The following is a 27,965-nucleotide window of genomic DNA, read 5'->3' on the forward strand; positions in this document are numbered from 1 at the left end:
TTCACTCAACACAAGAGTGAATCTGGAGATGTTTCTGTCGTAGCTTTGGATTTGGTGAATTGAAGCCCTGTCCTGTCCAGTCCGAGTGGAATTGTGACAGTCTGTGATAGGACGAAAGTTTTCAGTCTCAGCCAATCCGCGCGCCTCGCTGCCTACTGAGTGCAGACGCTCTACCAATCAAAGCCGGGAGCGCTGACCAGGGGAGACAGAAGAGCTCCGCTACTTTTGACGGGCTGCTCTCACTTTGAACCGGTGTCAACAAACAACAACAACATATTTCTCCCGGGCTACACCGCCTTAGCACCCGCGTTTCTCAGAAAACCTCAATACCGGCGATTAAAACCAACAGAATGAGAAACATACTCTTTTAACGACCCCCAAATCACGCTCTGCCTTTTTTCCTCGTCAAATTTGCCTCATCAGAGGCTCGTGGTTGTCCCGGGACGGTGCTTGGCTTTAGCACGAGCACGGCTAACTTTTCTCCGAAGCTACACAGGATAAATTTCGGGGAAAATTCTCACAGTCGACGGGGAAACCTTTGTAACAACGTCCACCTGCCGCTCGGTCGGTGCTAGAGCAGCTGGAGGAGGAGGTTCCTGCAGTCGTTGGGGTGTCGGTGGTATGACTGCGTTGGCGGGGTCAATACCCAGGATGATGCGACCCTCGCTGACCCAGAACTATCCCCGCAGCGGCTTCCCTCTGGAAGGTAAAAGGACGCATTAGTGGCTGAAGATTTTCTGCGTTTGAGAGCTAGTTAGCAAAAAGGCACTATTGTTTTTATACAGTCATGTCCCAAAGCTCAGCTCCAAGACAGGAATTAGAGGTTATATACCTATAAAATAGCCCCACATCTCAATTGACAGATATTTAACATTTGTATTAGGTTTTATTAATTATTTTTAACAATGTTTTCACATTTTTGTACTTTTTTGTTCAAATTTATCCTTTAAAAAACTTTAGGCCATTTTAATTTTCATAAATATTTGCCCCACTCCGATAACATAATCAGCTCTATTCTTTGTCAAGTGGAGCATTTGTCGCCTCCCCTTTTTTTTTTGCTGTTTATAGCCTATATAATTAATGCTATATTATATATTATTTATATATTATTTTTGCGTCTTTGCTAAACTTGCCCTCTCTGTGGTGACCAGTTCTCGTAATATTTTGATTCAATCCAGTGTCTACACCGCTGGGTCAAGGCCGAGTCAACCAGCTCGGAGGAGTTTTCATAAATGGCAGACCTTTGCCCAACCACATCCGCCATAAGATCGTAGAGATGGCCCACCATGGAATCAGGCCGTGTGTCATCTCCCGACAGCTCCGTGTCTCCCACGGCTGCGTGTCCAAAATCCTCTGCCGGTACCAGGAGACCGGCTCCATCAGACCCGGGGCCATCGGAGGCAGCAAACCCAAGGTAGGGACCGGAGTCTCTTTGATCCAAATTCGTGTAAGGGTGTTTGACGTAGATTCATTTTAGTAACCTGTTGATTTTTAGTGATAATAGAGTCATGTGCCTTGTGCCCCAAGGGCCACAACAAGTGAATAAACACAGCGACTTTTCTGACCTTTGAAGCAGGGGACATCGCCGGACGTAGAGAGGAGAATAGAAGAATACAAGCGGGAAAACCCGGGTATGTTTAGCTGGGAGATTCGGGATAAATTACTGAAGGATGGGATTTGTGACCGCAACAACGTTCCGTCAGGTAAAAAATAAAAATAAAAAGTCAGAAAAGAACAGAGTGTGCCTACTAGCTACACTTTTTCAAAAATTTTACTTTATTATTATCAGTTGTTTTTATTTGTATTTTCCCCCAACATTTAATTACTAAATCTACATCCTGATAAAAATATTTTGAATTTGGAAAATAAAACAATAAATAAACGGCAACTTTTCAACTTTTTAAGATTTCTGACAAACCAATTTATTCCAGATTGTTGTTTTTGATACTTTAACTATTAGTTATTCATTTATTCCACTTCTTAAAACAATTCATATCATACATTAATTTTACTTCCAGACTTAAAAATATTTACTGTAATTATTTAATTATTTTTACTAACTGCTTTCCTTTATCTTAACGTACTTTCACAGTGAGCGCCATCAGTCGCATAATGCGGAGTAAGTTTGGGGGAAAAGGCGACGAAGAAGAGGATGAAGATGAAATTGAGAAGAAAGAGTTGGAGGACAACGAGCGGAGGGCCAAACACAGCATTGAAGGCATCTTAGGAGACAGATGTGAGTGAACTCTCCCAGCTGTTATTGTTTTTGTTCTTGCGAAAGAAAATAAGTGAAACGACTTATCTTTTTTCATATCAGTGAGCTCGATTAGAAACATTAGAGCTCAGCAGAATCCCGTTTGATCAGATACGGTCTCAGTTTGCTGCAGTCATTTCAAGATGGGAAGTTGCCTATCAGTGTAGTGAAAGTGGAAACACCCGCCTATATTCTGTGTTGTTGTAATTAAAGGGGGCATACGCTATCATGATCTCCACAACAGCCTCCACACCTCCAACCTGTTGAGCTGTGTGTAAAATAACATTGCTTCATTTGGTGGTGAACTGGCCTTGTCTGTGAAGCTGCTGCTTGCTGTAAAGTTGCTGTGTGTGGGTGGAGAAAGTGTGTGCGTGGAGCTTTGTTAGGAATTCTTTATCGACCATATCTCTTCGCTAATGCTTTTCCTATGAGGCCGTACCGTAAATCAAACAGCAGGTGATGGCTCTGTGCGGGAAAAAAGTAAGAATGTGTGTGTGTGTGTGTGTGTGGTTTAAAAGCAATGTGGGGCTCAATAGCCGCGTTACAGTAACTGCATATTATTATGCACATATTTCAAAAACTCCTGTGTACTTATGGAGCGTCATAAATCCACGCAGCACTTGTAAGAGCAGTGTCTTCATGCAATATAGAAACATAATTGGAGTTATGCAGTAATTTGATCTTTTTTTTAATAATGTAACCAATCGATCTTTATTGGTGCTGCAAAATGCTGTCGACTATAAACATTAAATAAATAAAGAAGAAAAGTAAGCACCTGTTGGAAAAGTCTCACAATCTGCGGAGAAATTCGAGTGTTATGAAAATAATTAATAAATAGATAGTTTTTTTTCTTTTTGAATTTTTTTTTTTAAAATTGGAAGTTAATTACTTTTATTACTTTTTTTAAGTAGTTGTTAAGTGAATGAAACATGGCATATTCCCCTGCCTGCAGTCGCACTCAGACAGAAGCCTAATTGGAGATTAGTGACGTTTGAAGTTTGGGGTATCATTACTTCATAGCTGCATAAGGTCCAGTTAACTACCTCATTTGCAATGTCATCACTTTACCTTTAAGCTGCGTCATTAGAGTGGAAATTCGTTTTATTTGGTACCTTCCCAACTATTACTGCGCATATGCAGCTTCACTCCTAAAAAGGCCTGTAATGTGGTAATGTGCGTGTCAGCCTTTACTCGGTGAAATCACTTTAAACATTTTCTTCCTGGAAAAATTCATTATAATTTTAACTATCGCTCAGAGGGTCGGTTAAATTGAAACGAGGCATATAATTCTGGAGAGAAACACTACGAATGATGGATGTCCGCTCCATTTATCCCCATCTTTCTATGGAACTGGCGGCATTATAACGAAACCTTTATTTACCGGCTGCTTTCATAATCAAGCTATTACTATCTATCAGCCGTTTGGCACCAAATGCTAGAATGCGTTGCTTATTACAAAAGTACGACAGTTTCCATTGCCTTTCCTACCACTTATTAAATCAGTTTAAGCCGCCAAATGTCAACATTTAACCCACTGTTTCCCTCTAAGCACTCGCTCGCTGTCTGCGTCGGGGGAGGACAGATAAAGGTCTCTGGTTTGAGGAGACAAAATGTCCCCCAGATGAGTTGATCAAACATTTGTTCAACGGTTTCCATCTCCTCACAAAGGCACGCCTCGCGCGCACAACGGGACGCTCAGGGATGAACTTGGGAGACAAAGGCGTGAGAGTCTATTTGGGGCTCACGCTTGGGCTGCACGAGGACAAAAGGCCAGCTTGGAAACAGCTTTGGCCGGCGCAAAAGAAGTAGAAGGCAACCTGCTTATAATTCAGCCCGAGAAAGAAAAAAAATGTGGGGGGAGAGAGGAGAGCTTCTGCACAGAAAAGCCCAACGACGCACATTATGAGGCCGCAATGAAGGATGAATTATTCAGGGAGCGCTCCGGCGCGGTTTAGAGGGCCCGTTCACCGAGAGAAAATGGCCGTTTTCACCTACAAAATGTTTCCTTTTGGGGTCGGCTAAAAGGAGCCGGCTGCCATTCAGAATGACAATTAAGGCCTCTGAAATCCGCTCACGTATCGCCCGAAGTTGCGCGCTCGCTCCCAGAACCCGCGCGCGCACGCTGCCGCTCGCGTGTGCGCTGAAAGTGTACATTAAACATTTACAGTCGGTTAGCCACTTTGAAAGTAAGCTAACAAGTGGCACGCAGCAAGATGGAGCTAGTAAACCCGTAAACCAAAATAAAAGCGCATTAAAAATGAAGACGTAAAGATGCTTAGTTACAATTTTTGTGTTTAAATTATTTCTTTAAACTTTTGTTTCTTTTGGTCTGACTACAGTAAACTTTGAAGAAGTTTCTTGCTGTGTGCAACCCCACGCGCTTAAAGCAACATTGTCCCATTAAGCAGTATTTGATGAAGCGTAATCACCGCGTTTGTCATAATGTTCAGAATGTAATTGGTCAACAGTACAAAGTGGCCTTCTCCTCCTCGACGCATGAATTCCGTGTCCAGCCTGTAATACGCCATCCATTATCGATTCTTTGAGGAGTGCCGGCCTTGCCCCCTCGAACATCAATAATGTCTTCTAAATGATGTCGATATTGTGCTATGTCACATTTAATGATGGAGGGAGTGTATTAAAGAGTGTTTGCGGTGAATGGGGACCAATGTTCTCCCCGGAGAACCCCGATCTGGCCCGGAGCGCAGCTTCACAATGGTGCACCCCCCGGCCACCCGTCCTGCTCTGCGCACAGCTCCGAAAACCCTCCGCACCCCACTCCCCACCGCCCCCACCTCCTCTTCTACCCCCACTTGCTCCCCAAATCTCTTCAAGCAGATTAAATCGACCCTTTTATTTCATCTCACTTTCATCTGGAGAGCAACACCGCCCCTCTCCCTCTGTTTCCTACTCCTCTCTGTCTCTGTCCCTCAGCCCGCGGCGCTGAGCTCGTTTCATATCTGAGCCGCATCCTCCGGAGCGCACAAAGGAAAGTCAGTCCACTCTCTAAAGTTTTCTAATCAAGCTCTGTATTAACCGTTTGTGGGGTGATTGTGTATGGATTTATTGCAATTTCAAGCCTGATTTTAAAAGTTCCCATTTGTAAATGTCGCGGCTGCCCAGCTGTTTAAACTGGAGCAGCACATAGTGTCTTCGATCTCAGTGAACTGACATAAAGCGGTGGCAATAACACCATCACTGCCAACCGCGTTTTGTCCTTTAAAAAAAACCCCATGTTTCAACAAAAAGTCACATTTGTTGAAAAAGGTAGCTTTATTGCGTTAATCCCCTATTGGTAGTCATAGTCACAATGAAGGATTTAGACCTAATTTTAAAAGGTGAAATATATAAGCAGCCTGGTTCTAAACTAATTATATAAGGGCTTAAACACTAAGGTAAACATTTTCTTCCAAATTCCCATGCAACAAGGAAATTGAAACTAAAAGAAAGGTTCCCCGAAATCATAATGCCTCTTCTCTTTCAGAATAAATACATCCTTGATAGTAAAGTTGGCCATGCAGACCTGTCACTGGGCTGCACCAACCTCTCAGCCTCATAGTAATTAACCCTGGAGACAAAGTTAATGATTAAAACAGTCACAGTGCCCCCACCTCCTCCCTCCCCTGCTGCACATTTTCACAGTATATCTTTTGGAGTCCATACTTAGTTAGGTGAAATTAGCCAGATAATACAGTGGAGCCTTGTTGAGGGCCAATACATTTCCATTTAGGCTGGCCGTGTGTGCGCGTACACAACATGCATGCATACACACACACATTCCACTCTGCAATGCAAACAGTCAAAGGGATAACTTTATTTGGTGAAAGGGGATCCTGGAAAGGGCTAATTGAATAAGCCCGGGATCTTTGAAAAACCCCTACCATGGTGAGCGCAGTCATCATGTCATAATTAGGTTTATTGAGGCGCATTCCTTCAATCTGCCTCCATTCTGCCGGCCTCATTGTATCCGTGGCCTGGGCCAATGGCCGAGGGACAAAAGAGAACCGTGAGCAGACAATACATGAAAGAGCCATAAAGATTTAGCTGGCTTTGTCACAGAAACGGAGCAGGACTTTGTTTGTGTAAATAATGCGGGTGAAGGAGGGACTCGGGGTTTCTCTGCCACTTGGGGTGAAGATGGCGTGCTGCAAATGTGATACATGGGCAGACCCTGGACCAATGCCATGACTGGAGAAAACAACAGATCGAGGGGGAAGGAGTGAAGGAAAAAAGTGAAGGAGCTGAAGGGGAGGCAGAGGATGGGTCGAGAGGACATAAGCCTAAGGCTTTAGCTCAGGCAGACTTTTAACTTGAACTTTTGTATATAAACTATAGTTATTATCTAAAGATTATTTAAACTATCTATTTCAGTTCATGCCTATGCACGTCAGAACACTTAAGGCAGTGGGTGTGTGCTACCTTACGTAATAGACTAATTTCTTTCTTATTTCTGGCTGTTACAAAAAGGGTCAAACAACAAGCCAGTCAGTCTGTAAACATACCTCAGATTCTCTCTTTTTAGCTTCACCGATGTGAGCGTCTGATGCTTTCCTCTATTTTGTTTAACTGTATATTAAACATATTTGTGTGTCTGGGTATAGATACAAATAAGACAGATGTGACCTTGGATTTTTCTAAAATTTGTAACGCACATGTTCTGATATTTCACAGACCAAAGTCATTAATCATAACTGCGAAATAATCAGTAAATGAAATTGTAGTTGTGAAATGTTAAAAACAAATAAAGACTTCAATTATAAAAAAAAGTAAATGAAATTGTAATTAAAGTAACTGCCCTAATAACTTACCAGTTGCTGTTTTGTCATCAGATCTGACAAAAGCAGAACCAATAAGATCTCGATAGATCCTGTAGCTATTAGCTGTTAGTGGCCTGAGCCAAGTGTCTGGTGAAGAGGGCTCTGTCTGTCCACTGAAAGAATGAATGTGTCACTCAGTGAGTCCCTGGGCACGAGGGCAAAGGGGGGCACGAGGGCCAAGTGGTCGAGCACCAAATCACTCTCTTCTGCCCCGGGGCTCTCTCTGTCTCTCTTCTCCTCTCTTCTCCTTGCCCCGTACTCCTCCCTCTCTCGTGAGTTTTTTCTAATAAGCCCATGCATGATGACTATCCAAGCATGAAAACATAGTTATCTGCAAATGAATGGCCGCTCTATGCTTCATTAAAGCCTCTTTTTCCTTTCACACTCTTATTGTGACACTCTGATATCAATTCAAAGGGCAATTAATGAATGCACACCAACTTTGAAGTCAGGGTGATTTCTTAAAAGGGCGGGGCTTTTGAGTGTGTGCGCATGTATGTGTATAAGGGGGAAGGGGCAGTGGTGTGTGATGGGGTTTATTTGGGGTATTCCCCCTTCAAGACCCGCGGTAGCGCCCCAGCCTTCACCCGTGATGGACTAGCCACATTGAGCTGAGAGTGAGCAAGCCCCAAAGACGATTTGAAGGGAGTGAAAGAGTGAAAAGGCCCAGCGAAGGTCAAGTAGAATGGCTCGCCTTAGAATAAGGCCCCTCTTTATCTGCTGCAAGTATGCACTATAGGCACAACAGCTGGGGGGGTGAAAGGGGTAGAGAGGTTGTTTTTTAATGTGCATGAGTGTGTTAGTGTGCATCTCTGAGAAAATAAGGAGGAATGTGAGTGCATGTCTGTCCCTCTCATATATATATCTGTCTGTTTGGGAGATTGGATGTTTTTTAATGTGTGTGAGTCTGTGCATGTGCGCGTTATGGGGTTAAGGGTTGAGTGTCAAAGATGGCAGAGGCCAGTATATGCTGCTGATGGAGGGACAGGCAGCTGTCAATCACCTGACTGATGAAGCTTGACTTCTTCTTCACAGCTTTGTTAACTAATTAGCCCATGAGCTTTTGTGTTTGTGTTGGAAAAGAGGCTTTAAAATTGTGTTAAGGCTGCGGTCGTGCCCTGTGGGAATATGTTTTAGGAAAACTCTTAAACTTGAACAACTCGACACAGAATCGTTGAACAGATTTATCAGTATTGTCCCGTATACGCCCTGTGGCCTGCTTCGGGCCTGTCAGGGATTTAGTTTCATCACTTTGTATCTTTGAATCTTTGCCTGTTCAAAGAGTATGAGGAAGGCTTTAAAAACTTCAGTTATTTATGTAGAATCAAGATTTTGTTATTTTCCTGATTCAAATGGGTTAAAAATTAACTGCGTTTTCATTTTAAACATTAATATCAGTGTAGAATTTCATAATCAGTATTTTCCTAAAAAGCTATTTTGACTATAGAATTCTGTGTTTATGATAACTTCTAAATTCTTGGGATATAGCCAAAGAAAAAACACATTTTTGCTCTGCATCAAATGCCAATATTATTTCAGAAAATCAACTTAATTGAGAAAAAACTTTTAAACTCTTTTTTCTTTTTGTTTAGCTCTTCATGACACTATTCAGGGTTTCTGGAAGCAAAGTTGTTAGACTCGGCAGTGGTAACCAGCATGAGAGACATAATTTATTTAACACTCTATCTTATTCATCTTATTTACCCTCTATCACACACATTGCTAACTGTGTGGTGGCTCAGATAGGACAGCGGGGCTGTGTCAGGCTTAGAGGGAGACAGAGAGATAAAAGAGGTTTTATTTGTCCTTTCCAGCACGAAGAGAAGATGTGTAAATACATTTACTTAACCCTTGTTCACGTACAGCCGTGAATGAATTAGCCTACCTTAATTAGTGGACAGTGATGTCAGCTAAACAGGTCAAACAGAAGTCATAACATCTACCTGGGTCTTTATTCCTGTTGTTGTTTATGTGAGAGACAATAGTTTAATAAGGTACACTAGCTAACTGAACGGCTGTAACTTTTTCTTAATTATAAAATTGTAAAACACTGGCAGACACTCTTTGAGCACAAATTCGGCACTATCGAATCTACCGATAGACCAGACGGTAAGACATCATCTAACAAGGCCGATACTGGCCAGTACTGGTTTTAAATATGCAAATATCAGTGCATTTCTACAGACCGTTGTAGAACGTGTTGATTTCCAGCACAAGTTGCATTTGAGCAACATTTATGATGAAAAGAAATTAACCATATATAAGCTGTCTGAGTGAATGTACCACTGTGTAGAACCTGATTACAGGTATGTCCTTGTTCATACAGGGATTCACTGCCAAACCCAGAGTTCCTCTGTAATATTTACTATCTGAGGTAAAAAGTTGGAAACTCATGTCCACGTTCTCCCATAAAAAATGAATCAGTGCACAATTATGCAGCCTGTTGCTTCTAATCCATAATCTCACTAGATTTTATTATTCATGTTTTTTATACTTGAATTAAAATACAAAAACAACAGTAACACATGTCCATGGATTGTTTCTTTGCCTAATTTCTGTAGAAGAAAAATAGTTCTTGTGGTCTGCTTGTGCAGCGATGAAGATACTTCCTTGTCAGCAAAACAAAATTAATAAAAAAAAATTGCATATGGCTGTGAGGCCAGCTTACGTCCCCATTGACTGGAGCTGAGAGACATTTTCAAAAGTTAAAAGACAGAGAAGGAACTGCAGGGTCAGCGGGCTGTGGAGGGTCGCTCCCCCCTAACGTTACACAGGAAACGGGGTTAGAAACACATTTAGCCATAAATGACAGGTAGCCACTTCCTGATCCCCCCCTTGACATCCACAACAGCTCCCGTAAGTGTTGACTGACAGCATCTCCCTTTATTCCATTTTTCTGCACATAACAAGGCAGTGATTGATGACTGTTTGTCCTCGTGTGCCATTTATCTGTATATTCACATTTTAGCCAACACACACACACACACACACACACACACACACACACACACACACACACACACACACACACACACACACACACACACACACACACACACACACACAGAGCTCTGGCTCATTTACAGGGCATCTGTGAAGGTTGAAACCTCCTCTTAGCAAGTCAAGTGAGATCATTCTCCTGCCACCCCTCCCTCTTGACTACCCGCATACAAAAAATACACACATGCACACATGCACAGTTTTTCTCAACCCATCAGAAAGAGTCGCAGATGGGTCCATAAGCTGTCAGTAAAGCCATTATCCATCCCAGCATCTGCCTGCCTTGACTTCTATATACTGTTTAATGCAGTCGGCCAGTCACTTAGTCCCCCTGCCGCTGAATAGGAGCAGCATGGTCGGCCCGCCCAAATAAATGCTGCGTTTGTCTCCTCTGCCTTTTGTTTTGTGGGTTTTTTTTTTTTTTTGGTGAGGGTGATGGGTGGGGGGTGCAATGTGTCAGAAGCTCAATTTACCCTCACTGTTAACCAAAGCCCCAGAAGAGCTATTGGGATGTCCAAAGAGGGGTGTAAATAGCCCACATATGGTCAGTCAAATCCCCCAAGTCCCAAAATCCACATTGGACACATCCCCATCAGCTCCTTCTCTCTCCGTCTCTCACGCACACAGGCGTGTATGCTCAGTGTGTACTGTGTGATGTCTCTGTGGACATATTTAAGCCTTTGTGTCCCCATCTGACTATCCCCCCTCCCTCCTAGAAATCCAGCAATGCTGAAGTCTTTCCAGTAGTGTGTTTCAGCTAAATCCCTCTCTTCTCCTCCTTTTTCTCCTCTTCTCTGGGATGGCGTTGCACGATGGGAGCCATTTTGGGGGGTTTTTTCCTTCTTTTTTTGGCTCTGAAAAAGTTGTTTTGGCCCGGAGTGCTGTGCCCCGTGTGCCTCTCAGGGCTTCAGTTTGGTTAAATTAAACAGTTTTCTTTTCTCCTCTAACCCCTTCCCACCCACACTCCCTCCCACTCCAACTGCTCCTCTCTTATTTTGCAGCTTAATGCTCCCCAGCTCCCAGACAAGCTCGCAGAGGCTACTTTTCCAGGCCTTCTACTGCTCAGATAATTTTACCCTTTTAAGGCTCGTATTTTCTCAGATTTTGATGAACTGACAAGAGCTGGGACCGCATGCCTGTAGCCTTTAAGCCGAGGTGGAGCAAAAGTATACAGAGAGAAGTCAAGTGTTTACAGGGGCTATAAATACTGCATTTCAAGATATAGCATATGCATATGTACAGGGAGTGATATGAGAGTTAGAGTGGATAATTTGATTGGCTAAGGCTATTTGACGGTGCCAAAGCGATATGATCAGATCTTAGGGATAGCGAGGCGATGACGGCAAATGGGGCACTCCAAAACCACAGGTTTACAAGGTTGGAAAAGATCCGGGAAGCAGGGGAAAGGTTTCTCACCATCTAACCTTTCCTTGCTTCCTCCGTGAGTAGGAAAGGTAGGGTACACTATGTAGTGATGTTGCTCCGGTATTTTATTTTGTAATTACAAAGATCATGGTGGACTTGATCGGCTCTTTTAAGCCATGTGAGAAGGGCGAGTAATACTGGACACTGGATTAGGGACGCCTCAGGGCTGACAAGCTTGATTAACGTAGCTTTAAAAGCTTAGAATGAGGAGCGTACATGTGTGTGTGTGTGTGTGTGTATGTATGTGTGTGTTTAAGAGCTCTTTAACCGAGCTGCAGGGTGTAGAGAGCTTTAGTGGTGGTTGGGTGACTGGCATCGTTCTTGGCACAGCTCTGCCTACAACAACACATGAACTGCCATCACCTGCCACTTTAATTTGCATGACATTACATTTTTAGCATTTAAGGGATGTGTTTGATTTCAGATCGTAAAAAGTGCCAAGAAATACATTTTAAATTTGAGATTTTTTCTTTCTTTTATGACGAACACGTCTCTCACAGTCAGCCTTTATCACCTAGGTGTTGTGGGTTTTATGACAATTATAGAATTGGTATATTTAACATGAAGTATACCTTAAGTAAAAAACAAAAAATGCAGGAATTCAAATCTGCTTTTGGAAACCGTTTTAATTATTTGAAAGGCAAACTAAAAGATAATGTAATACTGACTTCTGATTCTTTAAATTATTGTTGTAAATATATATTTACATGCAAAACATTTGTAATAATTGATTGCCACAAAGACTTTATTTCTAGACACAAAAGTCGATTTGCACTAACCATCCCAAATAACAGTATAAAAGGCACTGACTGTCGTTCATTAAATTTATAACGTTAATGCAAATTTTATTGCTAACAAAACGTAGCAAAGTTTACAAACTGTAGTAATTATGTCATTGTCAGATGTCATTAGTGTGTGAAAAAAATTTGCTTTATGAATTTTATCACAGATGATACGCATCAAGAACAATTACATTCTGATGACATCGGCAAACATAACATTTTAGATACACTATGCCTATAACCAAATGTTGTAGTTTTGTTATAAAGGATTTATTACTGGTCAGTGAGCCCGTCCTCTTTCCCTGTGCATCTAATACTACCTGATGGTGTTTTAATGGGACCAGTCTTAGGCTTAAATCCTCATATGTAAGTGCAGCAGGAAACCTTGGTGTCATATTTTAATATGATGAGTGTCCTGGTAATTTTTTAGCCTGCAGAGTTAATGTTTGGAATGGGCTTTTTAACACCCCAACCTGACCAAAATGATTAAATACATAAATAAATAACAGTTACAATGACAGCAGAGCGGCCATAACTGACATTTTACTGTAAATAGATATCTAATGTTTAATGTTTGTTTACAAAAAAAATCCGTTTTAACTTGACAATAACCATCCAGACAATGCAAACCATTTATTTACCAGTCAGAAAACATTTATACATATAATGTTATTGTGAAAGAAACAGCAATCAAGTAAAGTTTAAGTTCACAATGACAATATGCCACGAGTGTCTTCTCCCAAATGTGTTCACATTGTTGTTTTTCACCACTAACATTCACAGTAAACTCAGTTTAAAGTCTTTTCCAAAGACATGTCATAAACAAACCTCACACAGTTGATTTCCATCTTAAGAGAGAGGCTCCATTTTGATTTCAAATGACATCTGACAACCAGCTGCACTGTTGCTTAAAACAAAGGAGACCTGTGGGAAGAGACAGAAGAGGTTTGGATCTTTTAGAACACATAAAAATAAAATCTGGGGAAATTGTTCGAAAGGGCACACCGTATTAAAAGACAAAACTGTGGATGTACTTTGCGTCTACCAACAACAACCAAGCAAACACAGATGCCCAGACAGACTATCCCCATGGGTACATTTACAAGCACAGCAACAGCCCCTGTTGCCTCCACTTCCCTTCTCACCCCCTCAGGTGCTCTTACAGTTCCCTCTGGAAGAAGGGGTGTTCTTTGGGGGGTGGGGGGGTTAGAATGCCCCCGGCTATACCCCCATCTATCCCACCCCAACCCCTCCAGCCCTCTGAGAAGCCTTTTCATGCCCCTCCCCAGCCCTTTCCAAGCTCCCCCGTGGGGCAGGTGACAGCCCTCCACTGTGAAGGGCTGAGGGAGCCATGACGGATTCCACAGATGGAGCGTGGAAATTGCCGGCAAAGACCTCAACTCTGTGGAGCAACAAAGAGCCCGAGAGTCAGAGGGAGAAATATGGGTGGAAAAGACAGAGAGAGAGAGAGAGATGGGAGACAAAGAGAGGGTGCGAGAGAGGGTGAGAAGGAGGGAGAGCGACTGAGAGAGAAGAGGGAGGAGAAGGTGGTGCTTGTTTAAGGAGGTCCGAAAAAGTGTGTGTTACGCTGCTGTGAAAAATGCTCAAGTCCGATGTTTTCTCAGCACTTTTTTTCACCTGTCACTACATGGTGCTGCTATTGTTTTGTTGCACTGACCAACACAGTTATCTCGTTGGATCTTAAGATCAACTGATACTACAATCCAACGAATCGAAATGAAACGAGCCAGCTTTGGTCCTCTCTGCAGGATTGTATCTCGACTAGATTCCCGAGACTTAAGAGGTGCCACACTGTCGCTTCTTTTGAAAAGTTCTTGAAACCCCGGTAGCGCTCATAACCGATAGGTAATTCCAAAGTGATTAAGGATTTTCCCGGGCTGCCTCAGCTTTCCCAAAACCCAAATCCCTGTGAAATGCCGAGGAACGTGCATGCTGGGGTGGAGTGGGGGAGGTGGTGGTGTTGGGGGCATTCCTTGTGGCCCTCCTCCACGCAAGAACTGGAGGGGGGAGGCTAAAAGAAGGCCTCGTCTCTTGTTTTTCAGCCGTCCTGTCCAAAAAAACTCCAAAGTGCCACATACCCCACACCCCGAATTCCTTCCTCGCCATCTGAAGCACAAAGTCCTCTAGTCATATAAAAAAGTTGGCCCTCAAATCCAGAGAGGTTTCGCCTCCAAAACTGTGACGAGCAAATGTAAGAAGTTCCAAAAACGGCTGTTATCTGAAACCACAGTTGCCGCAGTTTCGAACGATCGTGTCTTTGAGAAGTGCTGCAGTCTTTTTACGATGGCGAATTTCTAAACTCACAGGCAGACTGAAGAAGAGCTGGAAATCATAGAGAACAAAATTGCAGAAATATTCAGCAGCAGCTTAAGGCAATGTCTCCATTTCTCTTGCTGCCTCTTTGAAAATATTTTACTTATTGCCTCCCTCATGCTTGAATGTTTCTTTACCAATTTGCTCCTAATGCATGTTAAGTTGACTCCCACTGCTATTGGTGTTGTGAAGAGAAAATCGCCAAAGGGGGGCAGAGAGGATCAGTTTCACATGAGGGGCCCTGAGCTATTTGGATTCTCTTGTATTTTATTGTTGCTTCTGAGGGGGGAACTAATACAGTGTTGCACACAAAACTTCCCCTGTGCTGAGGGGGAATTAATTAAGTGTAACACAAAAAGTGGGCGCTTTGGCCTTGGTGAACTTAGAAGGGAGCCAATGAAGTGTTTGAAGTAAGTGTGTTAAAAAAACCCCAAACTGCTGGCTTATAGAGCGCAGCTCACAATGGAATTAATACTAATCTGAGACAGTGAGGAAAAGTAAAAACACACAAAAGCTGTCAAGTCACATGATATCACCAGGCTCAGTCAGCCTGAAGATCACAGTGGGTGAAAAAGCAAAAATTTGCGTACATTTTTAGAAATAAAATTGTGTAACATATTAAGCAGGAATGGCAAACAGTTCAGTGATCAGAGCTTCTCTAATGGGAGGATTTGCAGTTCATAAGGTTTAATGTTTGTTTTCGATCAACAGTGCTGGGCAGGATTACTTAAAAAAAACCAAACAACTAAAAACACCTGTTGAATTCAATGATTTTGTTAAAAAGTATTGAGGAAAGTAACCCTTTGCATTCAGTTTTGTCCAAAGAACGTGTACCCTGTAGTCGATTTACCTCTGAGTTTATTGATTTGATCTAATTCCATAGTGAGTTAATTTTGGTAGCGTCTCCTCGATCCCAGAATGAGAGCTTTAGCTAAAAGCTACCTGTTGTATTTCCAGGACTCTGCTTCTCTGCTAAAGAATATGAAGTAGAGCTAATTAGCAACTAACAATATTATTATCAAAAAGTAATCTGAATACTTTGACAGTGTGACGCCCATCTTCTCTGCTCTCTTACTGGCTGACCTGACTGACACAACTGTATGATTGGATACATTTAACTAGTTTCCAGCTGCGGACCAAGCAGTCAGATGAAGACAGAAATACTTCCACACAGTCTATAGTCTTTTTGCCACAACAAAAATAACAAGGAAACGTGATAGTATATTTAAAGTAAATGATTAATTTTGAAAAAGTTCTCCAACATGTTTAGTCAAGGAGTAACTTTATTTATAAAAGAATTATCTGGTCCCATTTTTCACAGGTTGGCATGTTGACTTAATAAGACACCTGCTACTACAGTGAGTAAAACTGATGTTAGATTTATCGTGCTTCATTTCCAACTGCATTAACTTCGATAGATTGTGACTCACACGGTCATTGTTATATATGCTCACTCTTCTCTTTTCATTCATAAAATTGTTACTTTTGACCGATGAAAACTGGATTCTCTAAATGTTTCTCATCCATTTTGACTTTGTAGTCATGAAGCTTTTACTGAAAAAAATCTGGGGATGCTTTTGCAATAATACATTTCAAACAGGCAGATTATTCATTGAATGAGTCAGTGAGTAATCTATCTGTTGTTCAGTGAATTACGTCACACAACCAGGCATGATACACATTCACATTTTCCTCCCAATATCAGTGTTATAAGTGCTATATCCAGCCCTGTTCTAATTATAAGTCTTTTTATGGGTTAGTTTTAATCAAATCAACACATGTCATCCAATGTTTTGTCACCATTATAAAATCACACAGCCTAGTTTACAGCAGGCACTTCACTGACTTGTATCTGAGGGACTTGTGGAATTGTAGTTTTGTGCATGTCGACTGACAGGAAAAAGGAGACATTGTTAACAGCAGTTGCTGCATAGCGTCCCTTTGGATCATAAAGCGGCAATCACCTGACTGAAAAGACAGTTTGCCTTTCATCGAGTCAGCTTGCTTCTGGCCATTCAGGCTACTGTCCATACACTCACACCCTCACACACTCGAAGAATGGCCCCTGGATCCAAATTAGCCTTTTGTGTGGCTTTTAGTACACCGGTCCCCCTGTGGTGCTCTGGGAATCATGTCCGATGGGATTATTCCTTAGGCTTGGAATATTCCTTCTGAATGGAGGTCTGTTTGGCTGTTTGTGTGTGTGATTGTGTGGGTGTGTAAAGAAGTTGAACCCCCCCAACACACACACACACACATTTTCTATAAGCAACATAAACAAAGGACAACAGATGGCAAATAAGTGAGCATTTCCCAATCCTGCTGAAGGTGATATCTCTTCCTTATCATAAATAAAGGTTTTTAGACTTTAATCTCAGTTGGTTTGTGCAGCAACAGGAATTCAGGTGTTCACTTTATGTTTTCTAGAGAGACCATAATTCAGCTTTCAATGTGTCATAAGGTAAGACTAATGGACCTGTTCTTAAGGCTGTCTTCTTTTATTTTCTCCTATGTCTGAGCAGCCAGTCACTCAGATGAGGGTTCAGATGTAGAGTCAGAGCCTGATCTGCCGCTGAAAAGGAAGCAGCGGCGCAGTCGGACCACCTTCACTGCAGAGCAACTGGAAGAGCTGGAGCGGGCCTTTGAAAGAACACACTACCCTGACATCTACACCAGAGAGGAGCTCGCTCAGAGGGCCAAGCTCACGGAGGCCAGGGTGCAGGTATGAGCAGGCACATGCGTGCACGGTCAGGATCTACAAAAAAAAAATTCTCTCTCTTTTTCAGCTTTTCAACCCTACAGAACCATGAAAGCCACGACCTAACATTGCCATACATTAAACATCCCTCTGAAACAGACGTAAACTTTGTGGCTTTATGCACTCTAACCATTTAAAGGCAACCTGCTGATCTCTCTTTGCTCCATACAATAGCACAAACTTACCCTTTGCTCCCAGGGGCCCAATCTGTACTTTCCTATTTCTAATGTGAAGTCCAGTAAATTCTCCTCCATGGGCTCCATATGTGAAGTGTAAACACTCCCAGCATGAGCTCCGTCCATATGGGCACAGTATGTCAGCTCAACCAGCCGTGTTATACACGCACACACAGACTTTTTCTCTCACATTGCTTCCCACCTTCGTTTTCAACTTCACACCCTGAAAATGTTTCTCCGTGTATTTGTGAATATGTTTGTGTTTGTACCATTCAAAATATTTGTAATCATCACAACAGCTTGTAAAGGTGTTACATTATTACCTTTATAAGGTAGATTCTACTGTAGTAGATGGGTTGTGTAAGATTGCAGGGCTAAATACCAAACTGCAATCATTAGGGAAGACACACACACACACACACACACACACACACACACACACACACTGACTGAACATCATCATTGTGATGTCTTCTAGGTGTGGTTCAGCAACAGGCGAGCAAGATGGAGGAAACAAGCTGGAGCCAATCAACTGATGGCATTTAATCACCTCATTCCAGGGGGTTTCCCACCATCAGCCATGTCCAGCATCCAGCCCTACCAGCTCTCTGACAGCAGCTACCCCCCCTCATCCATAGCCCAAGGTATTGTTAAATTTTGAATGCAGTGCTCTTGGTGTTGGGTTGTTCTTTTGCAAATTAATATATAAAAAATGTTGTTTTCCAAAATTCCTATATATTATGTTGGTATTAAAAACATACTTTACATATCTTTTATTCTGGCATTTTTCACGTGGAAGGTTATATTGACAGCATCAGTTTTGCTTTTACTTAAGTGAAAATTCAGTATAGATCTCTGAAGTCTGCCTGGAGGATATGTTATAGTTTTAATTTCACTTTCAGGCATCCAAATCACTTCTCCCAAACAATGTTTACTCTAACTCCATCTTTCCTGCTTCCAGTAGTGTCAGAGCCACCCAGCACGGTGCACCGCCCCCAGCCTCTGCCTCCCTCCTCGGGCCACCAGGCCTCCGGCGGACAAGGAGAAGGAGGCTCTGCTTACTGCCTCGCCTCCGGACGCCACTCCTTCTCAGGCTACTCAGACAGCTTTGTGAGCCCTGGAGCACCAAACAATCCCATGAATGCTTCCATAGGGAATGGGCTCTCTCCACAGGTGAGACACAAGGTAGAAATATTTGGAGGTATGTGTGGTGATTAATTACTGACATTAAACAAGAACTTATATCAAGCAGTGTAAAAAGCACCGACGTTCTTGGATTCCTGATTTTGTTTTTAGAGAATAAGGAACAAACTAATCAGTGAGGTAAGACTGCTTCACTCGTGCTCATTATACTTTATCATATTTAGGGAAAATAAAAACCTTGACTCTTATATTAAATTACACATAGTGACATTTAGTTTGGGATTAAATTAACCCATAAGAACCCACGGTGTCACCGCCCCTTTACACATTGAAAAAAGTTCCTGTTAAAGTTTGAACTTTGACCCTCCATAGTTTTCCTGACAGTAAAAATGGGTCTGCGCTGTCATGGGTTAGTTCAAGGGAAACAGCATAATTAAGAAGGTGCTTCTTCTGACTTGATGTTTTTAGGTTGGGAGATGGAGATCGTGTTACATACTGTATCTGGGGAGAATTAAATCTGAACATGACTTCAAAGAGTTGAACTCAAGTTGAGAAGCATGTGACGTGAGCTTTAAAAGTCTCAACCAAGTTGCAAAAACATAAAAAAGCAGCGTTACTTCTTTCTGATTCCAGTTTGCACCATAGCTTCAAGGCTCTCCGCTCAGTGGCTGATGGGTCACTTGCTGCTGAGGGAGATAAGTGCGAAGACTCAAGAAGCACAGAGGACAAGTGAACGTGTGACAAATGAGAAGTGAAAAGACAATTACAGTCAATTATCGGGCATGAAGTCCCAAGGTCTCTGCATCTAGACAGAGGGCGCAGCAGAGGAGACAGAGGAGTCAGAGAGCCTAACAGGCATAAAATGAGATTTTAGCCTGGTGGAGGCTCAGAGAACAGGCCACAGCAGTGTGAAGATGGAGACACTCGCAAAGATATACACGCAGATTCACATAATTACACACACACACACACACACACACACACACACACACACACACACACGGTGTAGATAATTGATCAACTCCATAACATTCAGAGGATCACTTAAGGATTTTGCAACATCTTTTACACAAATATTACATGTCATGGTCAAGTGGCATGTCTAAGTTAACTCTTCAATCTTGTGTTTAGATTGGAGGATTTATTACTGCATTTTTTAGGATTTTCAAATACATCATGCAAGGAACTAAAGCCAATTTATTCGCAAATGACTCACAGTAATTTTGCTAGGAATGCACAAATTATGTAATTCTGGGCTGACACGGACACCAATGTTCAAAATAATCATTTGGCCGTTATTTTATCTTTTAGTTTAGATTATATTTATTATTATTATAATTTCCAGCTCCGTGCCAAGGAAACAAAGACACGTCAACCGTTAAAGAATACTGAACTTTTTAAAACTTTTTAGCTCTTGATTCTAATATATTTTAACATTTAGCCAGAACAAGAAGGATGCGATACAGCAAAGAAATATCAGCCACTGACATCAGTAAATAGATCAGTGCTAATATTTGGCTGATCTCAGCATTGATAGTAAAATGATCTGAATATACGCAGGTAAACTGAGGGAGCATGTGGAAGAGCTTTTAGTTTTGCATACATCACACATACTTTTAGATGTTTAGCCGTTCTCCTGCGTAGATAAGACGTGCACAAAATAAAATACTGTGCACACGTAGACAGCGTGGTCATGTGTGCATGTGCACGCACCGAACCTTAAACTACAGCTGCAAGGAAGCCTTCTCATGATTGCATTCTTAAAATGTTTGCTTCAACATTCTTCCGCGCGAAAGCAAAGGTTCTAATTTTATTTGTATATATTTCGTACGGACGGGAAGGAATGCCCCATCTTAGACATTTCCCCCATCCTGACATTCTTCCCTACTAAACCCTGATTTAGGCCGCTGGCAACGGCAGCGCTCCAAAATAAAACACCCTGGATGGGGCAGCCCCCTAGTGAGGTAGGGAGAAAGGGGAAGGATGGTAGCTAGAAGTTTGGTTAAAACAGCAAAAGCATGAAAGTCATCAGAGTAGAATTCATTCACTCACCGGGCAGGTATTCCTGCTCGTTGTGGTTTGATTTGGCCGTGTTGTCTCCCCGATCTCTGTGTGCTTAAATCGAACTTTTCAAATGCAGGTTAATTCTTTAGGAAAATGTTACCAGGCACAGGAGGAAACACAACTCCCCTCTCAAAATCAACTTGGACTCCTCCACTCACCTCCCCTACTTGGGAAATGATTTAAGCAGGACCATGTGTGTATGTGAATGTAGAATAATATGTCACTTAGAGGACCAGGAGGACGCAGAGTGGTGTACCTGCTTCTGATTAGGACAACTGGAAGAGCCTTGAGGCCTTTGCGTGGTTGAGAAGGAGGTGGGATATGATACATTTAGAGGTAGCAGGTTCAGTTAGAGTTAATTTCATAAGTGATAAGGTCAGTCTATTCCTTATTTATGGTTTACCATGGATTTTGTTAACAAACAGGTAAATTCAAAGAGTGAGCGAAGAGAGTCGTGATATCAGGTCTGTTTTGAAGCCAGTTGAAACACTTCGCCCCGCAGCTCTTTTCCATTCTTTGCTGGCCAAGGACTATTCCCCCCAAATTTGATTATCTGGTCGCTAATAAAGACCAGGTCAAGAGCTAACGGAGATCTGAACCTGGAAATCTATTCGGAGGGTTTGAACGGAGCTGAGCTCACACAGACCTTTCTTTTGTGTTGTCTTTGTCAGCATATCTCTCTTGGAGATAAGTTGTTATCTTATGCCATGGGTTTTGGAGCAGTGTCAAAAAGGAATTTTAGAATAAGTAGAGCCAAAGATCAGAAACAAATTGCTTAATTCTTCCTTTCTGGTGCTATCTCAGTATGAGACAGGCTCGCTGGCAGCCTTTTGATGTATGCGACAGGGGGATTTCCTTACTTTGGGTTGGTGTTGGTCTTAGTGTCTGTGGTGTTTTGTACTCGAGAAACTACAGATATTTAAGCTGTTATAGTGGTTTATCAGAAACAATAAAAGAAAAAGAAAACATGTCTTCCACCCCTTTGGTATTAGAAAATAGGGGTTAAGGTGCTAATCACTGAAAGTTTGAAAATCACTTTGACATTTTAAAGTTTGCCATGCTGATAACGCATTATGTTCCAATGATTACACCTATCTGAGCAAACCACTGGGAGGTGACACATATATGGTCTTCCGCTTATTACCAAGATGAATAATCTGCCACACTAACATTTCATTATGGCCGCCCCTCCCTGAGCCTGGTTCTGCTGGCGGTTTCTTCCTGTTAAAAGGGAGTTTTTTTCCCCCACTGTCGCCTAAGTGCTTCCTCGTAGGGGGTGATATGATTGTTGGGTTTTTCTCTGTATGTATTATTGTAGGGTCTACCTTCCAATATAAAGTGCCTTGAGATGACTGTTGTTGTGATTTGGCGCTATATAAATAAAATTGAATTGAATTGAATTCAGATCCTACCAACGTTAGAGGCGGTCTCAGTACTCGTATTTAAAAATGAACACATAACTAATCTGATTTTCATTCCTCTCCTCTTCTTTGCATTTTTCTAATCAGGTGATGGGTCTTCTGAACCCAGGCGGTGTGCCGCATCAGCCCCAAAGTGACTACGCCATCTCTCCACTGACAGGCGGCCTCGAGCCGCCGGCCGGCATGGCTGCCAGCTGCAGCCAGCGGATGGATCACATCAAGGGCTTGGAGGGTCTCACCAGCGTTCCCTCCATGTCAGCTCTGCCCTCACTGCCAAGCTCCCAGTCCTACTGCCCCCCATCCTACAGCTCACCGGGCTACACCGTCGACCATGTGGCATCCTACCAGTACAGCCAGTACGGACAAAGTAAGGTCAATAAACTTCACCTTTTTTATTCCTACCTTTTAGTTAATAATGCATTAAAATGCCATTATTTAGACATGGTTCCTGTTTTTGCAGTTTTTTTTAATGCAATTGCGTAAAAAAAAAAGATAACAATAACACAAAGACAGACACACTTATGTGTTATGGAAAAAGTATTCAGTCTTGACTCTATTACAAGTAAAAAGCCTGTATTTCCAAAACCCTGATTGTGAGCACCGGTGCAGCAGTCTTTTCTTCCCTGCTTAATTGTCTAATAAAGGCGTAAAAGTAAGCAGTATTTTAAGATTATAGATGCATACATTGACAGATCAGACTTTAAATACTTTGTAAAATCTTAGAAATTAGTTGTATTTTATAAAGTGATTTTGTGTTTCGTGTGTACAGCATTAAAACATGCAGAGTCAGAAAAGTATGAATAAATAAATACAGAGGAATGAAAAATACAGTATCCTGCAGTAAAATATGGTGTATTTTCATGTCTATGCTTTTCTTAGGACTTTGAGATCATGTAACTAAAGAACAACAAAAACCACAGAGTTGTGTTTATTTTGAATCTAGCGTATGGCTTTCAGTAACTCTCCAGTTTTCTTGTCCAAACTGCTGACTGGTTTTATTGTGGCCTTTTACTTACATATGAAAACATTTGAGCCAAATCAGGCGTTACAGTGTATGATTATGGAGCACGCTGGTAGTTCAGTGGTCTCAGGTCTACCCTGTAACCACAGATTGGTTCCTTTCCTTCCACAAATGGAAAAAAAACGCTCTTGTACATACAGGACGCAGGTAGCTGTAGCACTGCTTGTTAACATTTTGCGGGTCCAGTTATGCAGTTTCAAGTGTTGAGGTTAATTGTGCAGATCTGATTCCATCTAAGAGGAGATTGGGCCGGTGCTGAGACTGAACTCTGCGGTGAAGTACACTGCAGAGTCAGCTTGCATCAGGGTAAAGGACAGCAGCAGCGGAGCCCTCCTCAGACTGTTAGTCCTCAGAGAATACCTGGAGTGAGGGTCTTTTCACTTCGCATTACTGTTACCTGAAGGGTTAAAATCAACTTCAAACACATCTCCCTCTAACTTTGGAAGGCAACATCGTTTTCCGTCACAGCGTGATTACAGCGGCCGCCGTTTCCAATTTTGCTCCACAGGGGGTTGACCAATCAGATTCATCCATTGACCTTGTGGCAACCTCAATACAACTGGGTCCTTCAAAGAGCATGGCAACGGTCCAACAAGTCTGACTCTGTGTAGCTCTGTGGGGCGGCGGGTATCAAATGAATATCTAACTTAATATCCGATAGCAGCAAATGTCTAATGAAATATCTCGGTCTGATATCTTAAAGCGGACAGAATAAAGAATTAGTGCGACACACATGATGAACTGCTAACATGTAGCTCTGTGCGCTTACATACACACAGACCTCCAAATGCAACCCCCCCCCCCACACACACACACACGCACCTCGGCAGCGATACAAGGCTGAGCAGTCCATCTTGATGTGATTAATCAGTGTGACTGGATAGCCGGTGTGTGGTTGGGTTTGGATCTGCAGAGGAAAGGTCCTTTCTGGGGGTGGACGGATCCTAATAGCCTCTGGCAGGGCGGCGATTAGAAACAGGTGCTAGGACTGAGGTCAGCTGGGGAAGCAGTGTTGAACAGTGCTGCTCCAGGTTCCAGAGCAGTATGAAAAAACTGGTCCACACACTGTTGCACATTTTGACAACACGTTAGCTCTCACTGGACCGCCTCACGGAAATTACAGCGGTAATCCATGAAGCACTTGTTTGGTTTTATTTATGTAATGTCTCTGTTGCTAAGCAGACATTTCTGTGGTGCTTTTTGCAAAGGTCACCTGTCATTTTCTTTACCTGTTAGGCTGTGGTGCCAGTTACAGCTCACTTTGGGAAAAAATGGACACATCTCACATAAAACATCTCTTCCTGTGTATTAGGAAAGGCCTCCAATCAGAATTAGTCTGAAAACTGTTCCATAACAAACAAGTCACGGAGACCCAGGGCGCTCATCGACCCATAAAAACGTCTTTGTTTGTTGAACCGATGACATTTCTCAAAAATCTTCAGAGCTACTGTTTTCTGTGCTCTGTTCATTAAGTCTTATTTCCATTATATCTTTCATATGTAATCGGCCCTCAAAAACAAAGCCAGTTTGTTCCTTAGCGTTTGGTTTTTAACATACATACTCGGTTATAGAGGAGCCTATACACACAGGTGGTAATCAATGACAAAAATTAATGATAAAATTCTATTATAACAAAAAGCTGCGGCCAATTAGACATTTTTGATTTTCATATAGATACATATAATGCTGAAATACTGGTATTGCAACATAGCTACCTGATTCCGCTGGCGGCACATATCAGTGTTTTCAATGAAACTTGCAGCGGCTCTAAATAGCCTCTCCAAACAATTCGACTTATCAGAATCACTACTTTATAATTCTCTGTGGGCACGCTCGTCCGATGAGTGAGTGTGAGTGAATGGCAAGGACAGTTGACAGGCTTACAGAAGAAAAGAAAAAACTACTAAAAAGATCAGAACACTGGAAAAATAATCTGAGAGCTAATAAATGGACCATTTGGTTTATGTATGTATACAAAATTAAAGACATTAAAGTGACAATTCTAAGGCCTTTTTTATAGTTTCTAAGATATTGGGATATATATTTAATAAGTCTTGTAGTGTATTGAGTATTACAACGTCTCTGTGTCACATTGATAACCACATATTGTAACATTATTGCGAGGTGCTCTGGGATTCTCTGCCCTGTTTGTACATCACACTCAATAAATAAGTGCAACACAAATAAAAAAAAATTCTGCTAATTATAAAATGTCGTTTCTGGGAGTCGGAAGAAGAATTTAAACCAGCATGCTATTATTATTATTATTATTATTATTATTATTATTATTATTATTATTATTATTATAATAATTATATTATTATTCGCCTCTGTCAGTGTGCCCCAGGGCGGCTGTGGCTACAATGTAGCTTGCCATCACCAGTGTGTGAATGGGTGCGTGAATGGGTGGATGACTGAATGTGTAAAGTGCTTTGGGGTCCTTAGGGATTAGAAAAGCGCTATACAAATACAGGCCATTTATTATTATTATTATTATTATTAATAATAATAATAATAATAATAATAATAATAATAATAATAATATTGGTGCTTAAATACATGATCTACATGTAAATTCTTCCATTAAATTTCACTTTAATAATTAGTTTATAGTTTAGTTTCCCTCTGCACATACCTACACTTCTCACATCTCTCTGCGCTGACCCAACACCACAAACCACTGTTGTCACATGCGATGCTAACAACAGCCATATGTTGGCAGAACTGGACGTAAAAACACATGCCCAAAATTTATTGCAGCCATATATCTCTTTTATTGTATTTCCACTTCATTTGTTTTTTTAAATTCACTTTTTCCAGGTAATAATTCAACAACTGTTTCATCCTTTGTTTCTTTTCTTTTCTTTTACAGGTACCCTTCCTTATCTGAGGCCTGAAATCACCTGATGAGCAGCTTCAAGATTCACTGAAGGCCCCACAAGAGTGTGTGTGTGTGTGTGCGTGCGTGTGTGTGTGTGTGTGTGAGGGAGAGAGAGAGAGTGTACGTAGTGACAGAAATATTTGAATATCTGGACCAAATTTGTTTTACCATTTACTGTCTACTACAGGATGTTACTTAATTCTCTTTGGAGGATGAATGGACAAAAAAACAAAAAGAAGGGACCACAAGAAAGAATACGGGAGCAAAAACTCTTTATGAACCACAAACATTGCTATTTTAGATGAACGGCGGAGCCTCCAGTGCTCGCTGAGTTCGGACCATTTGCTGTGTTACGAGGATGAAGTTGTACGGCCAGCTCTGCCTGTAAAGACAGAGAACCTCGACCTATCATCACAGACTACCATGTTTACGTATCTGCACCACATGAGCGCCTAGAAGATTCCCAAATTAATCCTTAAATTGTATGGGGGAAGAAAATGGCTTTGTTGATTTTGTTGCATTTATTTGACATCTCAGCATCCCACGCATGGAAAGAAATTCCAGAGAGAAGGAAAACAAACTCGAACTAACGAATCCGTGGGTTTTTATTGTGTCAGAAAGTCTAATGTACACCACAGCTGTACGGCAGAGAAAGTTAATTCAAACATTCCTCCCGCCTCCCTCCCCCTCTGCCTTCTCTCCCTCCTTTCTGTCTCATTGATGTCTCAGACGGTGAGGCCTTTTGTCGTTTTAAAGAGAAACTTTAAAGAGGTCAAAGGGTGACTTTAAGGAAAGTGACAGATGAGAGCGCAGTAGAAGAGGGTGGCAGAGAAGTGGCTTTAAAAAAAGGCGTGCGGAACGGGAGGGGGGACGACAAGCTAGATCGATCACAGTGTTAAAAAAAAACCTCTAAAGATCTTCTCCTGGCAAGAAAAATCCAGCGGGTCACAAGTCACGACCAGGAGACACTTGAGAAAGCAAGAAAGCAAAAGAGTTTAGACTAAAGACAGCCACTCTCCCAGCTGACCAGAAGTGCAATATCACATAACTTAGAGTCAACCTCAGCATTAAAACAATAAGAAAATCAAATGTGCCTCTTGAAGTCATTCTCTGGATCGAGTTTGGGACTCTGCAAAGGAGCAACACATGTGCCTTTGAAGGCTTTCGGGTCCAAAACAAATAGGAAACACTGCTAATATAGCTAAAAGAGCACTCTGAGGGGACCACATTTGTTAGGGCTTCAGGGCCTTGAAAGGACTGAGTGAAGGGAAAGCCAGTATATAGAGCAAACGAAGGAATGACAAAGCCAAAATTGTATTTTTTTATTACTTTGTGTTGTTTGAAACGTTTTTTTTTAAACTTCCGTCTTACAAAAGCAGGAAATGCTGATTAGTTTTCCGATGCATTCCAGACATATTTATTGTCACGAGCGTCCTGTGTGTCAGCAACGTCATTAAAAAAAAAGCAAAAGAACTAAAATCCTTTATCCGTGAAATTGTGAATAGCAGAGTGTCGTCACGAGCACTCCTGCTTTGTCCTTCTGTCTATATTAGAATGAAGCAGTCCTTTCATTCATTTGATATATTTTTTTTGTATTATTTGACAAAGCGATATGACATAATGTCATGTGTACGAGCGCATTATCACTCCTATTTATAATGAAATAAAACTTCCAAAAATAGCTGCTTGTTTTCGTCTCTTTTTTGTTGTTCTGCTAAATGGGAGTCTTTGTGTTTATTTTTTGCCACAGCTATAAAAAAAAAAGAGAGTGACTGTAATTCACTGGCGGAAGAATACTAGCGCACTCGGAGACAAATGTGTACTTTTCAAGGGGGCTCATGTGAACCCTCCAACCAAAATAGGCCCGGCCAAATGGGGATCACCAGACA

At 41.8% G+C, this 27,965-nt stretch overlaps 1 protein-coding gene across 7 annotated transcripts; it reads left to right on the plus strand.

Moving 5' to 3' along the window:
• Positions 1–224: 224 nt before the first annotated feature.
• On the plus strand, positions 225–27,757 carry pax3b (paired box 3b). Of its 7 annotated transcripts, none has more exons than XM_085479216.1 (9): positions 225–706; positions 1,179–1,414; positions 1,574–1,703; positions 2,093–2,236; positions 17,135–17,334; positions 18,025–18,190; positions 18,508–18,719; positions 22,262–22,546; positions 26,068–27,757. In XM_085479216.1, the coding sequence occupies exons 1-9, from the start codon at positions 622–624 to the stop codon at positions 26,083–26,085; spliced, it is 1,476 nt and encodes a 491-aa protein (XP_085335342.1). In that variant the 5' UTR covers positions 225–621; the 3' UTR covers positions 26,086–27,757. The 7 variants fall into 7 exon arrangements, with proteins under 7 accessions (XP_085335342.1, XP_085335338.1, XP_085335343.1 ...); XM_085479212.1 differs by having other exon boundaries at positions 22,262–22,541; XM_085479217.1 differs by having other exon boundaries at positions 18,511–18,719.
• The last annotated feature ends 208 nt before the right edge of the window (positions 27,758–27,965 follow it).

This window comes from Copadichromis virginalis, linkage group LG14 (assembly GCF_057382275.1).
Source record: "Copadichromis virginalis isolate Kocher_CV1m ecotype Utaka linkage group LG14, C_Virginalis_male_GT1.1, whole genome shotgun sequence".
NCBI lineage: Eukaryota > Metazoa > Chordata > Actinopteri > Cichliformes > Cichlidae > Copadichromis > Copadichromis virginalis.